Source organism: Lontra canadensis, unplaced genomic scaffold (assembly GCF_010015895.1).
Source record: "Lontra canadensis isolate GAN:19392208 unplaced genomic scaffold, GSC_riverotter_1.0 scaffold38, whole genome shotgun sequence".
NCBI lineage: Eukaryota > Metazoa > Chordata > Mammalia > Carnivora > Mustelidae > Lontra > Lontra canadensis.
Genome location: NW_022631032.1, coordinates 11320140 through 11339000, shown reverse-complemented (window position 1 = coordinate 11339000; position 18861 = coordinate 11320140). Strand labels below are relative to the sequence as shown.

The window sequence follows — 18861 nt, the reverse complement described above, 5'->3', positions numbered from 1 at the left end:
TTTATTTTTATTTATTTGACAGAGATCACAAGTAGGCAGAGCAGCAGGCAGAGAGAGAGGAAGGGGAGCAGGCTCCCCACCGAGCAGAGAGCCGGATGTGGGGCTCGATCCCAGGACTCTGGGATCATGACCTGAGCCGAAGGCAGAGGCTTTAACCCACTGAGCCACCCAGGTGCCCTTATGGGAAGATTTCTTAATGACTGATTGAATGTTACTACTTTTTTAATTTTTATTTTTCTATAAATTTGCACATTTTAGTTTCAGATTTATTGGTAAAGTTGTTTTGAATATTGCCAGGTGATTTGAATGTCTATTGCATCTCTATGACTCCCTTTTTATTCCTGGTATTTGGGTGTGTTTTTTCCTGAAATTTTTTCATTTATAAGTCTTGCTAGAACTATGTCCATTTGTTAGTCATGACAAAGAACTACTTTTTGTTCTGTTGAGCTTTCTTCTTTGTCATTGTTTTCTGTTTTGTGAAATTCTACTTTTATTTGTATTGTTTCATTTTTTCTGCTTTATATTATTCTACCTTTCTAACTGCTTAAGACATACTCAGTTCACTATTTTAAGTTTTTCTTGTTTTTTTGATGTAACTATTTCCAACTAGAATCTCTATATACTCCTTTTGCTGCATCCAACAAGTTTGGTTATATAAAGTCTTTTTATTATTTTACTCCTGTAACTATTTTCACAATGCTATTATAATTTCTTCTTTGACACATGAAGTTTTAGAAGTTCCCGAACAGGAGGTTTTTAAGAAGCTCTCTGTGATGATTGTCAGAGAAAATGGTTGTAGGATACCAAGTACATGAAAGTTATTAAGACTTTCTCTCTCACCTCACATTGGTAATTTTTATATATGTCCCATTTCTATTATTCTGCTGGGAAGTAATATTTATGTATGTTTATTAGATCAGACTTAATGGTTTTGATGTCAGTTTTTATCTAGCCTTATTAATTTTTTTGTATCCTTGATTTATTATTAAGTAAATATGTTAAAAATTGTCCTCTCTGACAATGGATTTGTCACATTTTTGTGTGGTTCCGTCAGTCTGTTTTGGAACTATGTTAATAAGTACATACAAGTTTGGCTGTTATGTATATTTAATAAAACCTTCAGTTGTGTAGTGAACTTCTTTATTACTGGGAATGGTTTGCCTTGATAGTTTATCCTTTTTGTGTATTAATATAGCCACACCAGTTTTTGTCTTGATTAGTATTTGATTAGTATTGGTATTGCCTGTTTTTGTTTTTCATATTTTTCCTTTTAGTCTTTCAGTTCTCTTGGTTTTTTACATGTGTCTTTTTTTTTGAAAAGCATGTAGACTACTATTAGACCTTATAAAAATGTTCTGTATGTGGTTACAGTGCTGAAGCTGCTGAAAGATGGCAGAAGAAGTGGTGGTAGTAGCCAAATTTGATTATGTAGCCCAACAAGAACAAGAGCTGGACATCAAGAAGAATGAGAGATTATGGCTTCTGGATGACTCTAAGTCCTGGTGGCGAGTTCGAAACTCCATGAATAAAACTGGTTTTGTGCCTTCTAACTATGTGGAGAGGAAAAACAGTGCTCGGAAAGCATCTATTGTAAAAAATCTGAAGGATACTTTAGGTAAGTTATTTTTGTATTAAAACACCAATAATGCTTTCTTTTAAGTGGATGCTAGAGCTTGGTTCTTTGTGTAGAATTTTGGAAGCATTGGGTAAAATAGAAAGGCCAAGACTAGAATTTCAGCTAGGCCAGGTTAAGTTTGCTCATAGCAGATACTCAGCCAAGTCAGAAGAGCATTAAAGGCCATAAGTGTTAATGGGCAATTTCTGTAGATCTAGCTGGTGTTCAAGGGCCAGACCAGGGTGGTACCAGTGAGCAGGATTGAATCAGATCCTCTAGCCAGGACCCCTTGAACTGTGACTGTCTGTTGAAGTTAGGTAAATTCTACATCTAATTGAGAGAGAGATAAATGAGGGAGATTCAGAATTTCCTCCTCCACATTAAGGCAGTTTTTAAGATATGGAACATTGCTGTATTTTAACATTTAATAGCTTACATTTTGAATTTTGCTTTTAAGAACAAACTATTATTTCGTTTTGCATTTGATAAAAGAGTTTTAAATTGTAGATTATTACTGTAGGTTAGCATCTACAAAGCTGATTTCTTATTTTGTTTTTCTTTTTTCCCCCTTTTCTTTCTCTAACTGTAGTTTGTTTTTACTAACTCTCCGTCAGGGCCAGAGATAATGGAACCCACCTCACAGTGGGCTTGGCTGAGCTGATAGGAAGGAAATATGCACAGATGAGGACTGGCCTCTTTCTTTTTTCTTTTATTTAAACTTTCCTTGGCTGACAGGAAGGAATGGGAGGGACAGAATTTCATTTTTGGTATTCAGGCAAACAGGCTGTTACTTAATGGTTCTTTGTATATATGTGGACAAGAAAGTAAAATTTCTCTTTGCAAAAACTGTTTGGGAGTAATGTGGCATGATTGACAAATGCGAAATATTACTAACTGCTTTATATTAGCTTTATTTTTTATTTGGCCTTACTAGTCTAGAGTGTTCTTTCAGTTAACAGCAATAGAAGACAGATCTTTTATTTTTAACACTGTAAAATAGCCAAAACTAAAATATAGTACAACTCAAAGTAAATATACTGGAATATTGATTTGTGAGTGAATAACATTTCTAGTATTTTAAAGGTAGTTTAATAAATGAAGTTACCAATCTGAGTTTTCACTATGACTTTTAACTACTGTATCTGAGATTACCTTTTATTAAGATTTTTAAGTTTTGCAAATAAGACCATTATTATTTTTTAAGTGAAGGACAAATCAGGAAGAGGTTATCCTTGATTATCTGAAGAGACCATAGTTAGAACCAGGAATACTTCTGATTTTGCAAATATTGGACACTTATTTAAAGCATGTAGATCAGAGGTATTGGAGAAAATTAAGGTAACTTGGTATCAGGAAAGTATGCCTCATCGTTATGAAGGCACAACAGGGATTAGGGCTATACCTAGACTTTTTTATTCCTTTTTAAAAGGATACTGGTATCCTGGGACTGGATATGTTTAAATGTTTAAACAGAATATTGTGAAAAAACCTAGTATCATAGAGCAAAATGGAAATATATCCCAGTTTTATTTGCATTTATCCCAGTTTTTATTTGCATATAAACTTAAAAAGCCCAGCTAGATAGAATTTTTATTGTTTGTCAGTACGCCTGGGAAACCTTCCATACTGTTTTCTGACATTATTGAGACAATTTTGGAAAGACTTTTTATTTATTTAAGTCCTAGAATATCTCTGTTAACTTTATTACTATATTATAGATATTGCAGGATACTTGAAAACATTCTAAGTTACTGACCTTTAGTTCTCCTGCATAATGATGTGATTCCAACTTTTGTATCAGATAGCTTTCTCTTAGAATTTCTGAACCCCTTTTTGGTAACTTAAGTGTCCCATGTGGTTAATGGATTTGTTTCACAATGATTGTGTTGGTGGAGACATTGTTTGAAAGATAAGAAAGAAAAGGAGAAAACAAAGGAGAGATGAATGCATGAATCTATTTTCAACTATTAAAAATGCATGCTTTAAGGCTTCTTCTAAAATAAGTCTGAATAATAAGGTAACTTTGTGGCCATGATGATATACTTGTTTTATAGGTTGTATTATAGTTCAGGGGGAGAAGTTTTAGAGAGAAGCCTCAGAAAAACTTTCTGTTGCCTGGGTGTAGGCCAAGTCACATGGATTGGGCGTGGGGAGTTTCAGTGTTGCAGAACAGACCAGGAAGCTCACAGAGAATTATCCTGAGCTGTGTTGACAAACTGACAAAAGAGAACACGGGATTTTTATTCAAAATGGATTGGTTAAACATCTTTAAAGATTTTTTCAGTAAGTTTTATCTACTTATTAAAATCCATAGTTTTCTTGTAGTTTTTGAATTAGATCTTTCACTTTAAATTTAAAGAAAAACTGTATGGAACCTGATGTGTTTCTATAATAGGCTGGTGCTTTATGTTGTTTATGAAACAAGCTAAATGATTGGTGATACTTCAAATAATACTAGTTTTGACTTAATAAGTAATAGGTTTTAAAATGTTTTGTCATCAGTGTTTGAAAGTAAAGAGAAAGGGTATAAATGAGTTTGCAGTTAGTTTTACTTTGGTAACTTGGAACTTAGAATAGACATTTGAAGTGAATTAAATTATAAACATTAAAAATATGAGGAAAAGAAAGGATTAGGTGAGCAAGTTCTTCTGTCCTCGGTATTTGAATCAACATAAATATTGTTTTAGTACTTTTTACTTAGATTTTAGAGGAATGATATAAAAGATAACATTTAATAAAGCAATATAGGGAATGTTTTGATTTAATCAATGTAGGATTGCTAGAAATTGCTCTTTTGGTAATTGTGAGATTTGATATTTTGAAATGAGTCTTGAGAGGAGCTGTATACAGGGAAAATAAAAACACTGAAACTAGTGAATTACTGGCATTGTTTTGAGTTCAGGTCATAATGTAACACTGATACTAACTTAACCAGAGCTTAATGTGTATATTTGCTAATGGCCTTTTTATGATCTTATGAGAGTGAACTTGATTTGATCTCTTTGAATATTTGTTTGGTGTTTCTAGAAAAATGAATAGAGGGGTTGTTGTAGAAGTCTCATGCATAAGGAATCTAAGGAAACAAAGAGTAACCTGTTGAGAGATTTCATTTTTAGGCAGAATGGAAAAGGAGCAAGTACTTTGTTGAGAAAGAATGTCATTATTGTAATATTAAGACTCATTTGTTTCTTTAGTTAATTTTGGTGGCCAAGTGAATTCTTCTGGAATATCTGTCTTTTGTTTACTTTTGGAAAGTTAATACATTTTTAGATCCACTTTCTGGGTTAGTTTTCCTTTTGGAAAGTTATTAATTTATTCATTTATCAACATATTTTCCTTGGGAGCCTACTGCAAGCCAGACAACAATCAGAGAATGAAAAACTAAGACTAACTTTCATAGAATTTACATGGTGAGGAGGTTGTTATTTTAATATTAATACAGTGAATTTCATATCTTGGTTTAATCCTAAGTGTTGGTCGCTTGGTGGCCATAAGTGACCATAAATCAACCAGAAATGGTGTAAAAAGAATATAATATATCATTGGTATGGTGATTCATTATATACCATCAATACAATGATAAAGTTACCATTCTCTCTGTTGTCTCAGAAAGTCAATAATCTTAAATACATTTGTAGACCTGAGGGTGAGGGTTTGAGATTTGCAACCAAGATACTCCTTTTTTTTCATTAATGCAGCAAGCCAAAATTTGTATTTATTTTGCTTTGCAGTAGAAGATACAGTATATGTGTTCCATGTGTAGTGGCTAGAATAAAGACGGTACAGTATTTTAGATAAAACAATAATAAAAAATAATTTATCTTTCATGTAGATGAACAGATAAATATACAAAAATTTAAATAAAAACTTGTGCTGGAAAGAACACCATATATTTGTATTTAGAATTCCCTAATTTTGCTCCCAGATATACCACTTTTAACCATGTGGCAAAGGCTATGTAACTGAACTTTCCTGATTTCTTGTTATTTGTAAAGGAAAGTTGGGCAAGACTAGATGATCCTGGAAAGTCCCTTCTAACTCTAAAAAGTCTTACAGCCCTGGTTAAAACAACTGATCAGTCTATGTGTGATAGAAATCAGGAAAGTCCATGAGGGAGAAACTGAAGAAGTAGGAACTAAAAACTAGAACTACAGTTCCTTAAAGAATTAGAATAAGTAATACTTGCTTTGTCCTCATTCTCTTGAACATTTATTTAGTCAGTGATTTAGATGGAGGGAAGATGACATGCTTAAAGAAAAGAATACTAAGGACGAAAGAATAATATATTGAGTTCAGATACATATATTTGAAAGGTAAAAACTAAAATAGAAAAAAAGTGAATTAGGGGCAGGCATTATAATGTAAAATTCTACATTAAGTTTTTAAAGGGAATTGAAGAGATTGCTGAAAACCTGGCCTGGCAGGACTTTTTATGAGTAAAAGCTGCTATGAGGTCATGATATGGCGGTCATGAGATTGAGCCCCGCATTGGGCTCCAAGATTCTCTCTCCCTCTCTCTCTGCCCTTCCCCCACCTCTAAAAAATTAAAACAAGACTGCTATGTTACTGTGGGTGCTAAAGAATTTCAGTGCAGTTCATGATAGCATTGATTCAAATCTATGTAGTTAAAGTGAAAGTATACAAATAGCTACTTTATGTGTGTGCTGGCCAAATGAAACATGACATAGTTTATCCACTTTGGATAGATATACTTTAACAGTGGCATTGAGAAACTTGGATACTTCCAAATACTGTATCTAGTATATCAAGGATTTGGAAACCAGGTTATATAAAAGTAGTTATGTGTACAAAGATTTGCCTTAAGGAAAAGACAACTGTCATGTGACTGGAATATTTACAGTGCTTAACCAGATTCTTCAAAACTTGGAGGAGTTAATAATACAGTGTTTTGGTCAAGAAATAGTGCTGTAGGAGGAGAGAAGACAGACCCATGGGTAGGAGTGAAGGGCAGATTGGAAGCTATACTTTGTTCTTTGAACAAAGCTAATGATAAAAATGACTGCCTCACTTTTGAGTGAGCACATCCTCAGTGCTCAGACCAGAGCATTCCCTCCCAACCCTGGCAGAGTCTAGCTATAAAATGCAATAATAAGGATTTAAGTGTTTTTGAAAAATTAAATGCCAGCAGCACTAGGAGTAATAACTACCATTGATTAATGGAGTGCCTGCTATGTGCTATGTACTGTGCTAGGTGCTTTACATATAAACTTCTTTAAACAAATGTTAAAAGGTAGGTTCTTACACACCATTTCACAGACCTGGAAACTGGAGTTTAATGAAGATTAAATAACCAAGATCAGTACCAGGACTAAAATTTAAATTTAGAAGTTTTTTTTGTTGTTGTTAGTTTGCCTTATATACCCATTAGGACTAAAGAGTAGAGAAAGAATTAGAATCAGATAAGCAGTGGATTAGAAAGATTTGATGCAAAAGCACTAAGGTCAGGATGATTGTGGAGAACTAACCGTGAAGTCGAGAAGAATTTAGAAAAGTTAATACCTTGGTCTGGGGGACCCTCCTTGTTGTAGATGATCTCCTTGAAAAAGATACTGATATTTTACATTGGTATAATTTTCTAAAGCACTTTTCCATGTATTCCCTCATTGGTAACAGGAAATTGGAAATACCATTTTTTTAGCAACAGAGACAAAGGGCAATAAACAGGTTCTTCTCAAAGAATTGTAAGCAGAGGAGAAAAAAGCAGGCTATCAATTATGCATGTATTTGTCATTCACATGATAAACACTAATAGAACACTTAATATGGGCCAGGCAGTAGGGGTAGGGAAGTGATTAAAAACTTGGTGTTTGAGGACTGGAGTCAAGATGGCAGAGAAGTAGCAGGCTGAGACTACATCAGGTAGCAGGAGATCACCTAGATAGCTTATTAAACCATTGCAAACACCTACAAATCCAACGGGAGATCGAAGAGAAGAACAACAGCAATTCTAGAAACAGAAAATCGATCACTATCTGAAAGTAGGACCGGCAGAGAAGTGAATCCAAAGCGACCTCGCTGGAGGGAGGGGCCGGCTCCCGGCAAAGGGCGGAGCAACGGAGCACAAAATCAGGACTTTTAAAAGTCTGCTCCACTGAGGGACATCGCTCCAGAGGCTAAACTGGGGTGAAGCCCACACGGGGCCAGTGTGGCCCTAGGTCCTGCAGGGTCACAGAAGGATCGGGAGTGTCTGAGTGTCACAAAGCTCGCAGGTATTAGACCGGGGAAGCCAGCTACAGAGACAGAGCCGAGGAATGAGCTCTCAGCTCAGGGTTACCTTGAACCAGTTGCCGGCTGGGTGAGCTCGGAGCACGGCTAGAGGCCAGAGAGACGGGAGTGATTGGGCTCTTTTCTCTGAGGGTGCACTAAGGAGTGGGGCCCCGAGCTCTCAGCTCCTCCGGGCTGGAGCCTAGGAGGCTGCCGTTTTCATTCCCGTCCTCCGGAACTCTATGGAAGGCATTCAGGGGACAAAAACTCCCGAAAGTGAACCCGAGCAGATTACTTAGCCCGGCCCCTGGTAAGGGCGGTGCAGTTAGAAGATCAACAAGAAATCCAGCCAAGACAAATTTCACCTACCAAGGACAGCGGCAGAATGCCAGTGAAGGACAAAGGAAAGCATGGAACTCATGGCAGTCTTGTGGTTAATTTAATTTTTTTTTAAATTCTTTTTCTTCTAATTTTTTTAACTTTTACCCTTTTCTTTTTTAATGTTTTTTAACAAGTTTATCTTATATATATATATATTTTTTTTCTTTTTTATATTTTTTCTTTGTTTTCTTTTTTTAATTTTTTTTTTCCCTGAACTACTTTTTATCCCCTTTCTCTCTCCCACGATTTGGGGTCTCTTCTAATTTGGTTAAAGCGCATTTTCCTGGGGTCTTTGCCACCCTTTCAGTATTTTATTTGCTCCTTCATATACTTAATGACAAGGCGGAAAAACTCACCACAAAAAAAAAAAAAAAAAAAAAAAGCAGTACCGAAGGCTAGGGACCTAATCAATACAGATATTGGCAATATGTCAGATCTAGAGTTCAGAATGATGATTCTCAAGATTCTAGCCGGGCTCGAAAAAGGCATGGAAGATATTAGAGAAACCCTCTCTGGAGAGATAAAAGCCCTTTCTGGAGAAATAAAAGAACTAAAATCTAACCAAGTTGAAATAAAAAAAGCTATTAATGAGCTGCAATAAAAAATGGAGACTCACTGCTAGGATAAACGAGGCAGAAGAAAGAATTAGTGATATAGAAGACCAAATGACAGAGAATAAAGCAGCTGAGCAAAAGAGGGACAAACAGCTACTGGGCCACGAGGGGAGAATTCGAGAGATAAGTGGCACCATAAGATGAAACAACATTAGAATAATTGGGATTCCAGAAGAAGAAGAAAGAGAGAGGGGAGCAGAAGGTATACTGGAGAGAATTATTGTAGAGAATTTCCCTAATATGGCAAAGGGAACAAGCATCAAAATCCAGGAGGTGCAGAGAACCCCCCCTTCAAAATCAACAAGAATAGGTCCACACCCCGTCACCTAATAGTAAAATTTACAAGTCTTAGTGACAAGAGAAAATCCTGAAAGCAGCCCGGGAAAAGAAGTCTGTAACATACAATGGTAAAAATATTAGATTGGCAACAGACTTACCCACAGAGACCTGGCAGGCCAGAAAGAACTGGCATGATATATTCAGAGCACTAAACGAGAAAAACATGCAGCCAAGAATACTATATCCAGCTAGGCTATCACTGAAAATAGAAGGAGAGATTAAAAGCTTCCAGAACAAACAAAAACTGAAAGAATTTGCAAACACCAAACCAGCTCTACAGGAAATATTGAAAGGGGTCCTCTAAGCAAAGAGAGAGCCTAAAAGTAGTAGACCAGAAAGGAACAGACAATATACAGTAACAGTCACCTTACAGGCAATACAATGGCACTAAATTTATATCTCTCAATAGTTACCCTGAATGTTAATGGGCTAAATGCCCCAATCAAAAGACACAGAGTATCAGAATGGATAAAAAAAAAAAACAAAACCCATCTATATGTTGCCTACAAGAAACTCATTTTAGACCCGAAGACACCTCCAGATTTAAAGTGAGGGGGTAGAAAACAATGTACCATGCTAATGGACATTAGAAGAAAGCTGGGGTGGCAATCCTTATATCAGATCAATTAGATTTTAAGCCAAAGATTATAATAAGAGATGAGGAAGGACACTATATCATACTCAAAGGTTCTGTCCAACAAGAAGATCTAACAATTGTAAATATCTATGCCCCTAACGTGGGAGCAGCCAACTATATAAACCAATCAATAACAAAATCAAAGAAACACATTGACAATAATACACTAATAGTAGGGGACTTTAACACTCCCTTCACTGAAATGGACAGATCATCCAAGCAAAAAGATCAACAAGGAAATAAAGGCCTTAAATGACCCACTGGACCAGATGGACATCACAGATATATTCAGAACATTTCATCCGAAAACAACAGAATACACATCTCTAGTGCACATGGAACATTCTCCAGAATAGATTACATCCTGGGTCCTAAATCAGGTCTCAACCGGTATCAAAAGATTGGGATCATTCCCTGCATATTTTCAGACCACAATGCTCTGAAGCTAGAACTCGATCACAAGAGGGAATTTGGAAAGAACCCAAATACATGGAGACTAAACAGCATCCTTCTAAAGAATGAATGGGTCAACCAGGAAATTAAAGAAGAATTGAAAAAATTCATGGAAACAAATGATAATGAAAACACAATGGTTCAAAATTTGTGGGACACAACAAAGGCAGTCCTGAGAGGAAAATATATAGCGGTACAAGCCTTTCTCAAGAAACAAGAAAGGTCTCAAGTACACAACCTAACCCTGCACCTAAAGGAGCTGGAGAAAGAACAAGAAAGAAACCCTAAACCCAGCAGGAGAAGAGAAGTCATAAAGATCAGAGCAGAAATCAATGAAATAGAAACAAACAAAAAAACACAATAGAACAAATCAATGAAACTAGGAGCTGGTTCTTTGAAAGAATTAATAAGATTGATAAACCCCTGGCCAGACTTACCAAAAAGAAAAGAGAAAGGACCCAAATAAATGAAATCGTGAATGAAAGAGGAGAGATCACTGCTAACACCAAGGAAATACAAACAATTATAAGAACATACTATGAGCAACTCTACGCCAACAAATTTGACAATCTGGAAGAAATGGATGCATTCCTAGAGACATATAAACTACCACAACTGAACCAGGAAGGAATAGAAAACCTGAACAGACCCATAACCAGTAAGGAGATTGAAACAGTCATCAAAAATCTCTAAACAAACAAAAACCCAGGGCCAGACAGCTTCCCAGGGGAATTCTACCAAACATTTAAAGAAGAACTAATTCCTATTCTCCTGAAACGGTTCCAAAAAATAGAAACGGAAGGAAAACTTCCAAACCCATTTTATGAGGCCAGCATCACCTTGATCCCAAAACCAGATAAGGATCCCATCAAAAAAGAGAATTACAGACCAGTATCCTTAATGAACACAAATGCGAAAATTCTCACCAAAATACTAGCCAATAGGATTCAACAGTACATTAAAAGGATTATTCACCACGACCAAGTGGGATTTATTCCAGGGCTGCAAGGTTGGTTCAACATCCGCAAATCAGTCCATGTGATACAACACATTAATAAAAGAAAGAACAAGAACCATATGATACTCTCAATAGATGCTGAAAAAGCATTTGACAAAGTACAGCATCCCTTCCTGATCAAAACTCTTCAAAGTGTAGGGATAGAGGGCACATACCTCAATATTATCAAAGCCATCTATGAAAAACCCATGTCGAATATCATTCTCAGTGGAGAAAAACTGAAAGCTTTTCCCCTAAGGTCAGGAACACGGCAGGGATGTCCATTATCACCACTGCTATTCAATATAGTACTAGAAGTCCTAGCCTCAGCAATCAGACAACAAAAAGAAATTAAAGGCCTCCAAATCGGCAAAGAAGAAGTCAAACTATCACTCTTTGCAGATGATATGATACTCTATGTGGAAAACCCAAAAGACTCCACTCCAAAACTGCTAGAACTTGTACAGGAATTCAGTAAAGTGTCAAGATATAAAATCAATGCACAGAAATCGGTTGCATTTCTCTGCACCAACAGCAAGACAGAAGAAAGAGAAATTAGGGAGTCAGTCCCATTTATGGTTGCACCCAAAACCATAAGATACCTAGGAATAAACCTAACCAAAGAGGCTAAGAATCTATACTCAGAAAACTATAAAGTACTCATGAAAGAAATTGAGGCAGACACAAAGAAATGGAAAAATGTTCCATGCTTCTGGATTGGAAGAACAAATATTGTGAATGTCTATGCTACCTAAAGCACACATTTAATGCAATCCCTATCAAAATCCCACCCATTTTTTTCAAAGAAATGGAACAAATAATCCTAAAATTTATATGGAACCAGAAAAGACCTCGAATAGTAGCCAAAGGAATATTGAAAAAGAAAGCCAAACTTGGTGGCATCACAATTCCGGACTTCAAGCTCTATTACAAAGCTGTCATCATCAAGACAGCACAGTACAGGCACAAAAACAGACACACAGATCAATGGAACAGAATAGAGAGCCCAGAAATAGGCCCTCCAGTCTATGGTCAACTAATCTTCGACAAAGCAGGAAAGAATGTCCAATGGAAAAAAGACAGCCTCTTTAATAAATGGTGTTGGGAAAATTGGATGGCCACATGCAGAAAAATGAAATTGGACCATTTCTTTCCACCACACACAAAAATAGACTCAAAAGTGATGAAGGACCTCAATGTGAGAAAGGAATCCATCAAAATCCTTGAGGAGAACACAGGCAGCAACCTCTTCGACCTCAGCTGCAGCAACGTTTTCCTAGGAGCATCACCAAAGGCAAGGGAAGCAAGGGCAAAAATGAACTATTGGGACTTCATCAAGATCAAAAGCTTTTGCACAGCAAAGGAAACAGTGAACAAAACCAAATGACAACTGACAGAATGGGAGAAGATATTTGCAAACGACATATCAGATAAAGGGCTAGTGTCCAAAATCTATAAAAAACTTAGCAAACTCAACACCCAAAGAACTAATAATCCAATCAAGAAATGGGCAGAAGACATGAACAGACATTTCTGCAAAGAAGACATCCAGATGGCCAACAGACACATGAAAAAGTGCTCCACATCACTCGGCATCAGGGAAATACACATCAAAACCACAATGAGATACCACCTCCCACCAGTCAGAATGGCTAAAATGAACAAGTCAGGAAATGACAGATGCTGGAGTGGATGTGGAGAAAGGGGAACCCTCCTACACTGTTGGTGGGAATGCAAGCTGGTGCAACCACTCTGGAAAACAGCATGGAGGTTCCTCAAAAAGTTGAAAATAGAACTACCCTACAACCCAGCAATTGCACTACTGGGTATTTACCCTAAAGATACAAATGTAGTGATCCGAAGGGGCATATGCACCCGAATGTTTATAGCAACAATGTCTACAATAGCCAAACTATGGAAAGAACCTAGATGTCCATCAACAGATGAATGGATAAAGAAGATGTGGTATATATACACAATGGAATACTACGCAGCCATCAAAAGAAATGAAATCTTGCCATTTGCGACGACGTGGATGGAACTAGAGGGTATCATGCTTTGTGAAATAATTCAGTCGGAGAAGGACTACTATCATATGATCTCCCTGATATGAGGAAGTGGAGATGCAATGTGGGGGGTTTGGGGGTTAGGAGAAGAGTAAATGAAGCAAGATGGGATTGGGAGGGAGACAAACCATAAATGACTCTTAATCTCACAAAACAAACTGAGGGTTGCTGGGGGTCGGGGGTCGGGAGAGGGGGGTGGGCTTATGGACATTGGGGACAGTATATGCTATGGTGTGTGCTGTGAAGTGTGTAAACCTGGCGATTCACAGATTTATACCCCTGGGGATAAAAATACATTATATGTTTATAAAAAAATAATAATTAAAATCTTGGTGTTTGTGCTCAAAGAAGTAAATATTGTTATACAGATGATCAAACATTACATTAAAAATATTTACAAAGAATAGTAGTGGCACAAAAGAGAAATACATTTGTTCGGTTTTGGGGAGAGAGAAAAAGCTCTAGTGAGAAGAGAATACCTTGTTTGAATCTTGAAGAATGAGGGTGGCATGTGTTTGAGGTTAAAAAAAAAAAAAAAAAGTAATGGGCATAGGCTCAGAGTATTGCAAGGGCCTGGGTTTTTTGGGTACTGAGGAGCTTATTTTCCTTAGCATTAGTGTAAATTTAAAGAAATGCTCAGAGATTATAGAGGGCTTTGTGTTGCATAGGAAACAAATATTCTAAGTTTATGGTTTTTTCCCTGAAATATTTCTGACCTCTTCAATTTAAATAGGCTGTTTTTGGTGTTTTCCCACTTGGAAGTTTAATGGGTAGGTCTGTCCAAAATCTCTTCATTCCTTTTTTGACAATGTATAATTAGTCTTAGGCATCTTTTTCAGATATAAAAAAAAAAAAGTCCTTTTGAAACTAGCCATTAACTTCAAGTTTAAATTTTTATTTGGTTTTATCACTCTTCGGTTTTAATCAGTCTAACATTTATTGAGCATCTGATATATGCACAATTCTAAATAGTATAGGAAACTCGAAAGATCAGTGAGACATGGAATGCTCTTCCTTTCTGGAAGCTGATGGCTATGGTAGTGAGTGAGGTTAAAAGACAAACACAAGAAATACTGTGATACAATTACCTAAGAAGTACAAGGTGCTAGGGTGCTTTAAAAAGGAGAGCTTATATTTCTGGAGGATGATGGGGGGAAATGAAAGATGTTGGAAAACACAAAATGGTAAGTAAATAAAATAAAATTGTTATTTGAAATAGCACTTCTTGAATTGGGTAGGTTTTTGATAGGCAAAGGTTTGTGTTTTGTTCTTGTTTTTTTTTTTTTTTTTTTTTTAAGATTCATTCATTCATTCATTCATTTATTTGACAGAACACACCCAGGGGGAGCAGCAGAGGGGAGGAAGAACCAGGCTTCCCATTGAGCAGGGAGCCTGATGCCATGCAAGGCTCAATCCCAGGACCCCGGGATCATGACCTAAGCCTAAGGTAGATGCTTAACCAACTGGGCCACCCATGTACCCCAACAGGCAGAAGGTTTAATAAGGTTTTAGGAAGAAACTAGCAAACAAGGCAAACAAAATCTTGAAGGTTAAAATACTACTTATTCCTGGGTTTTTAAGTCGCCCATTTTTAATAAGATTTAGATAGTTTCACTGCAGGGCATTATGGAAAGAATCTTTTATTTAACAATTACTGTATGTACTGTGCTATTATTTACATTATCTTATTCACTTTTTAAAAAAATTTATTCACTTCTTACAACACTGTGACAATAAGTGGTGTTTTCTCCATTTCTAGGCTTAGAAAAGTGAATAATTTGTTCAGGTTTCCACAGTAAGTGGTATAGCTTGGATTTGAACCCAAAGGCTCATTGAAAATCTGTGCTGTATTTTGGGACACCTGGGTGGTTCAGTCAGTTAAGTATCTGCCTTTAGCTTGGGTTGTGATCCTGGGGTTCTGGGATGAAGTCCTGCATCAGGCTCCCTGCTCAGCGGGTAGCCTGCTGCTCCCCCTGCTTGTATGCTCTCTCTCTCTGTGTGTGTCAAATAAATAAATAAAATCTTTCTAAAAAACTACAAAGTCTTTGCCCTTTTCAGTACTGTGTACCATAATCCTAGAAAGGAAGAGTGTGGACATTCCAGAGAGGGGTATAGATTCTAGAAAGAGTATTTCTCTTAATTTGATAGTCAATGAACAGCCACCGGTGACTTTTGAGCAATAATGTCATGTGATTGCAACTATATTTATGGATGATGGGTTGGAGTGGGACAGATTGGACTAATAAGGAAACTAGTTTGAAGGGTTATTGAAGACTCAAACACAACAAAATGGGCCTGAAATAGCATGGGAATAGTGGGAATGGAAAGTGTTGGCAGAAAGGAAATAGGATTTGATGTGGGAATCTTTTAAGAAAGAAAATTTTTATGAGGTAAAATGCATATAACAAAATTAATCATTTTGAAGTATACATTTCAGTGGTAGTATACTAAGAGTGTTGTGCAACTGTCACATCTGATTCCAAACCGTTTTCATCACCCAAGAAAACCCTTTTCCCATTAAATAGTCAGTCCCCATTATACCCTCCCTTCATCCCCTGGCAATTGCTAATTTGCTCTCTCTCTATATGAATTTATCTATTCTGGCCATTTCATGTAAATGGAATTATACAATATGTGATCTCTTGTGTCAGGACTCTTTCAGTTGGCATCCTGTTTTTAAGGTTCATCTATGTTTTAGCATGTGTCAGTACTTCATCCTTTTATGGGTGAATAATATTCCATTATATGGATATATACCACATTTTGCTTATCCATTAATCTGTGGATGAACATTTGGGTTGTTTCTACCTTTTTGTTTTTGTGTATAGTGAAGCTATGAACATTTGTGTACAAGTAAGTATTTGAATATGTGTTTTTCTTTTGAGTATATGCATAGGAGTAGAATTAATGGATCCTACAGTAATTACGTTTTTAACATTTGAAGGGACCATTAAATTGATTTCCACAGTAGTTGTACCGTTTTACATTTTGATCAACAGTGTAGGAAGGGTTCCAGTTTTTTCTATATTTCCATCAATACTAGTTTGGTTTTTTTTTTTAATTTTTTTTGTTTGTTTGTTTTGTTTGTTTTTTATAGCTCTCCTGATAGGTATAAAATGGTATTTCATTGTGTTTTGATTTGCATTTCAACAAAGATGGTGAACATCTTTTCATGTATTTTGGGGGCATTTGTATATCTTTGTTGGGGAAATATTTGTTCCTGTCCTTTTCCCATTGTTGAAATAGGTTCTTTTTGATCCTGGCTTCTAAGAGTTCTTTATATGTTCTGGATATAGACTGTAGACTGTAATCTTTTTTTTTTTTTTTTTGTAATTACTATTGCTTGTGCTTTTGGGGTCAGATCAAAGAATTCATTGCTAGCTCCTAGGTCATAAGGATTTTCCCGTGTTTTCTTCTGATAGTTTTAAAATTTTAACTCTTAAATATTTAGGTAATTGATCCATTTGAGTTAATTTTTGTCATCCAAAGTAGGAGCCTAGCTTCATTCTTTTGCATACGGATATCCATTTCTCCCAGCAGTGTTTGTTGAAGAGCTTGTTCTTTCCTCTTTGTCATCCTTGTTGAAAATCAATTGACCATGGATGTACGAGTTTATTTTGGGACTCTCAGCTCTATTCTTTTGGTCTATATGCTTGTCCTTTTGTGCTAATACCATACTGTTTTGATTACTTTGTGGTTTAGAAGTGAGTTTTGAAATTGCAAAGTATGAATCCTCCAGTTTTGTTTTCATTTTCTCATTTTTGGTGGGGGGAGGGGTGGGCATAGGGAGCACGCGCGAGAGAGAATCTTAAGCAGGCTCCATGCCCAGTATGGAGCCCAACACTAGGCTTGATCTCCCAACCCTAAGATCATGACCTGAGCTGAAATCAAGAGTCATCACTTAACCAACTAAGCCACCCAGGTGCCCCACTGTTTTCATTTTTTAGGATTGTTTTGGTTATTTGGTGTCCCTTGCAATTCCATATGAATTTTAGCATCAGCATTTCCATTTATGCAAAAAAGGAGTATTAGAACTTTGATAAGGATTACATGGACTCTGTGGATCACTTTGGATGGTATTGCCGTATACAAATATTGAGCCCTCAAATCCATAAACACAGAATGTTTTTTCATTTATTTAGGTCTACTTTAATTTCAGCAATATTTTGTAGTGTTCAGTATAGTGGTTTTCTGCCTCCTTGATTAATAAATTTAACCTATATATTTGATTATTAATGCTATTATAAATGGAATTATTTTCTCAATTTCCTCTTCAAATTGTTCACTGGTAGTATATAGAAATGCAACTTTTTTGTGTGTGTTGACTTTGTATCTTGCAACCTTGCTAAATTCATTTCTTCTAACTTTTGTGTGTGTGGGGGGGTCTTTTTTAGGATTTTCTCTATATACAATCATGTCATCTGCAAATAAAAGATTATTTTACTTCCTCCTTTCTTGTTTGGATCTCTTTTATTTCTATTTCTTGCTTAATTGCCCTGGCTAGCACTTCCAGTACATTGTTGAATAAAAGTGGCTGAAAGGGCATCCAGGTCTTGTTCCTGATCTTAGTTTTCAGTCTTTCACTGTTGAATGTGATGGTAACTGAAGGTTTTTCTTCTTGTTTTTTTGTTTCATAAATGTCCTTTTTGATACTGAGGAAATTCCCTTATATTTCTAATTGGCTAATATACTTTTTATCATGAAAGGATGTTAGATTTTTATCAAGAGCTTTTCTATATCAGTTGAAATAGTCATGTGTGTTTTTTTCCTTCCTTATGTTAATGTAGTATATGATAATTGATTTTCATATTGTTGAATAGGTGAACTACTCTTCCATTCCTGGGACAAATATCCCTTTGTCATGATGTACATTCCTATTAATTTGATGCTGTATTGTTTTGTTAGTATAGATGATCCCTGTTTTTTGCAGATTCCATATTTGTGAATTTACCTATTTGCTAAAGTTTATTTGTAAGTCCAAACTGATAATTGTGGTGCTTTTGTGGACATGTACAAAGTGGCAGAAATTTTGAGGTGCCTGTTGCACATGATGCCAGCTGATGTTGAACAAGGTGATCCTCTGCCTTTTTGTTTCAGCTCTCATATTATAAATAAATGTCCTTTATGCAGCCTATTTAGTGCCATGGTTTTCTCACTGATAATGATTTTTTGGTTTATGATTTTGTGTTTAAAATGCCCCCCAAGTATAGTGCTCAAGTATTGTCGTGTATTCCTAAGTGCAAGAAAGTTGTGATTTGCCTCATGGAAAAAAAAATATATGTTAGATAAGCTTCATTTAGGCATGAGTTACAGTGATGTTGGCTGTAAGCACATTGTTAATCAGTATTTTATATTAAATAAAGTATCTTTACAAGGAAACACGTTAAGCAAGGTTATGTATTGCTTGGTTGACAAAAATGTTGTGCACAGAGGCTTGCAGGATCTAACCTAGTATTTCATGGTAATTTTATTGAATGTAACTACCATAAATAACAAGAATTGACTATTTTGTTGAGGAATTTTTTTTTTTTTAA

General features: G+C 36.1%; 1 protein-coding gene across 4 annotated transcripts in view; it reads left to right on the top strand.

Moving 5' to 3' along the window:
- Nucleotides 1-18861, top strand: part of NCK1 (NCK adaptor protein 1) — a 96163-nt gene that overhangs the window by 67636 nt on the left and 9666 nt on the right. For 2 of the 4 annotated variants that reach the window (XM_032869629.1, XM_032869630.1), the window contains one exon: nt 1372-1615. In XM_032869629.1, coding sequence (XP_032725520.1) covers nt 1390-1615 — 226 coding nt within the window. In that variant the 5' untranslated portion in view covers nt 1372-1389. Of the gene's footprint in view, nt 1-1371; nt 1616-3736; nt 3899-18273; nt 18400-18861 lie in introns of those variants that run through there. The other 2 variants (XM_032869631.1, XM_032869632.1) reach the window with 2 other exon arrangements.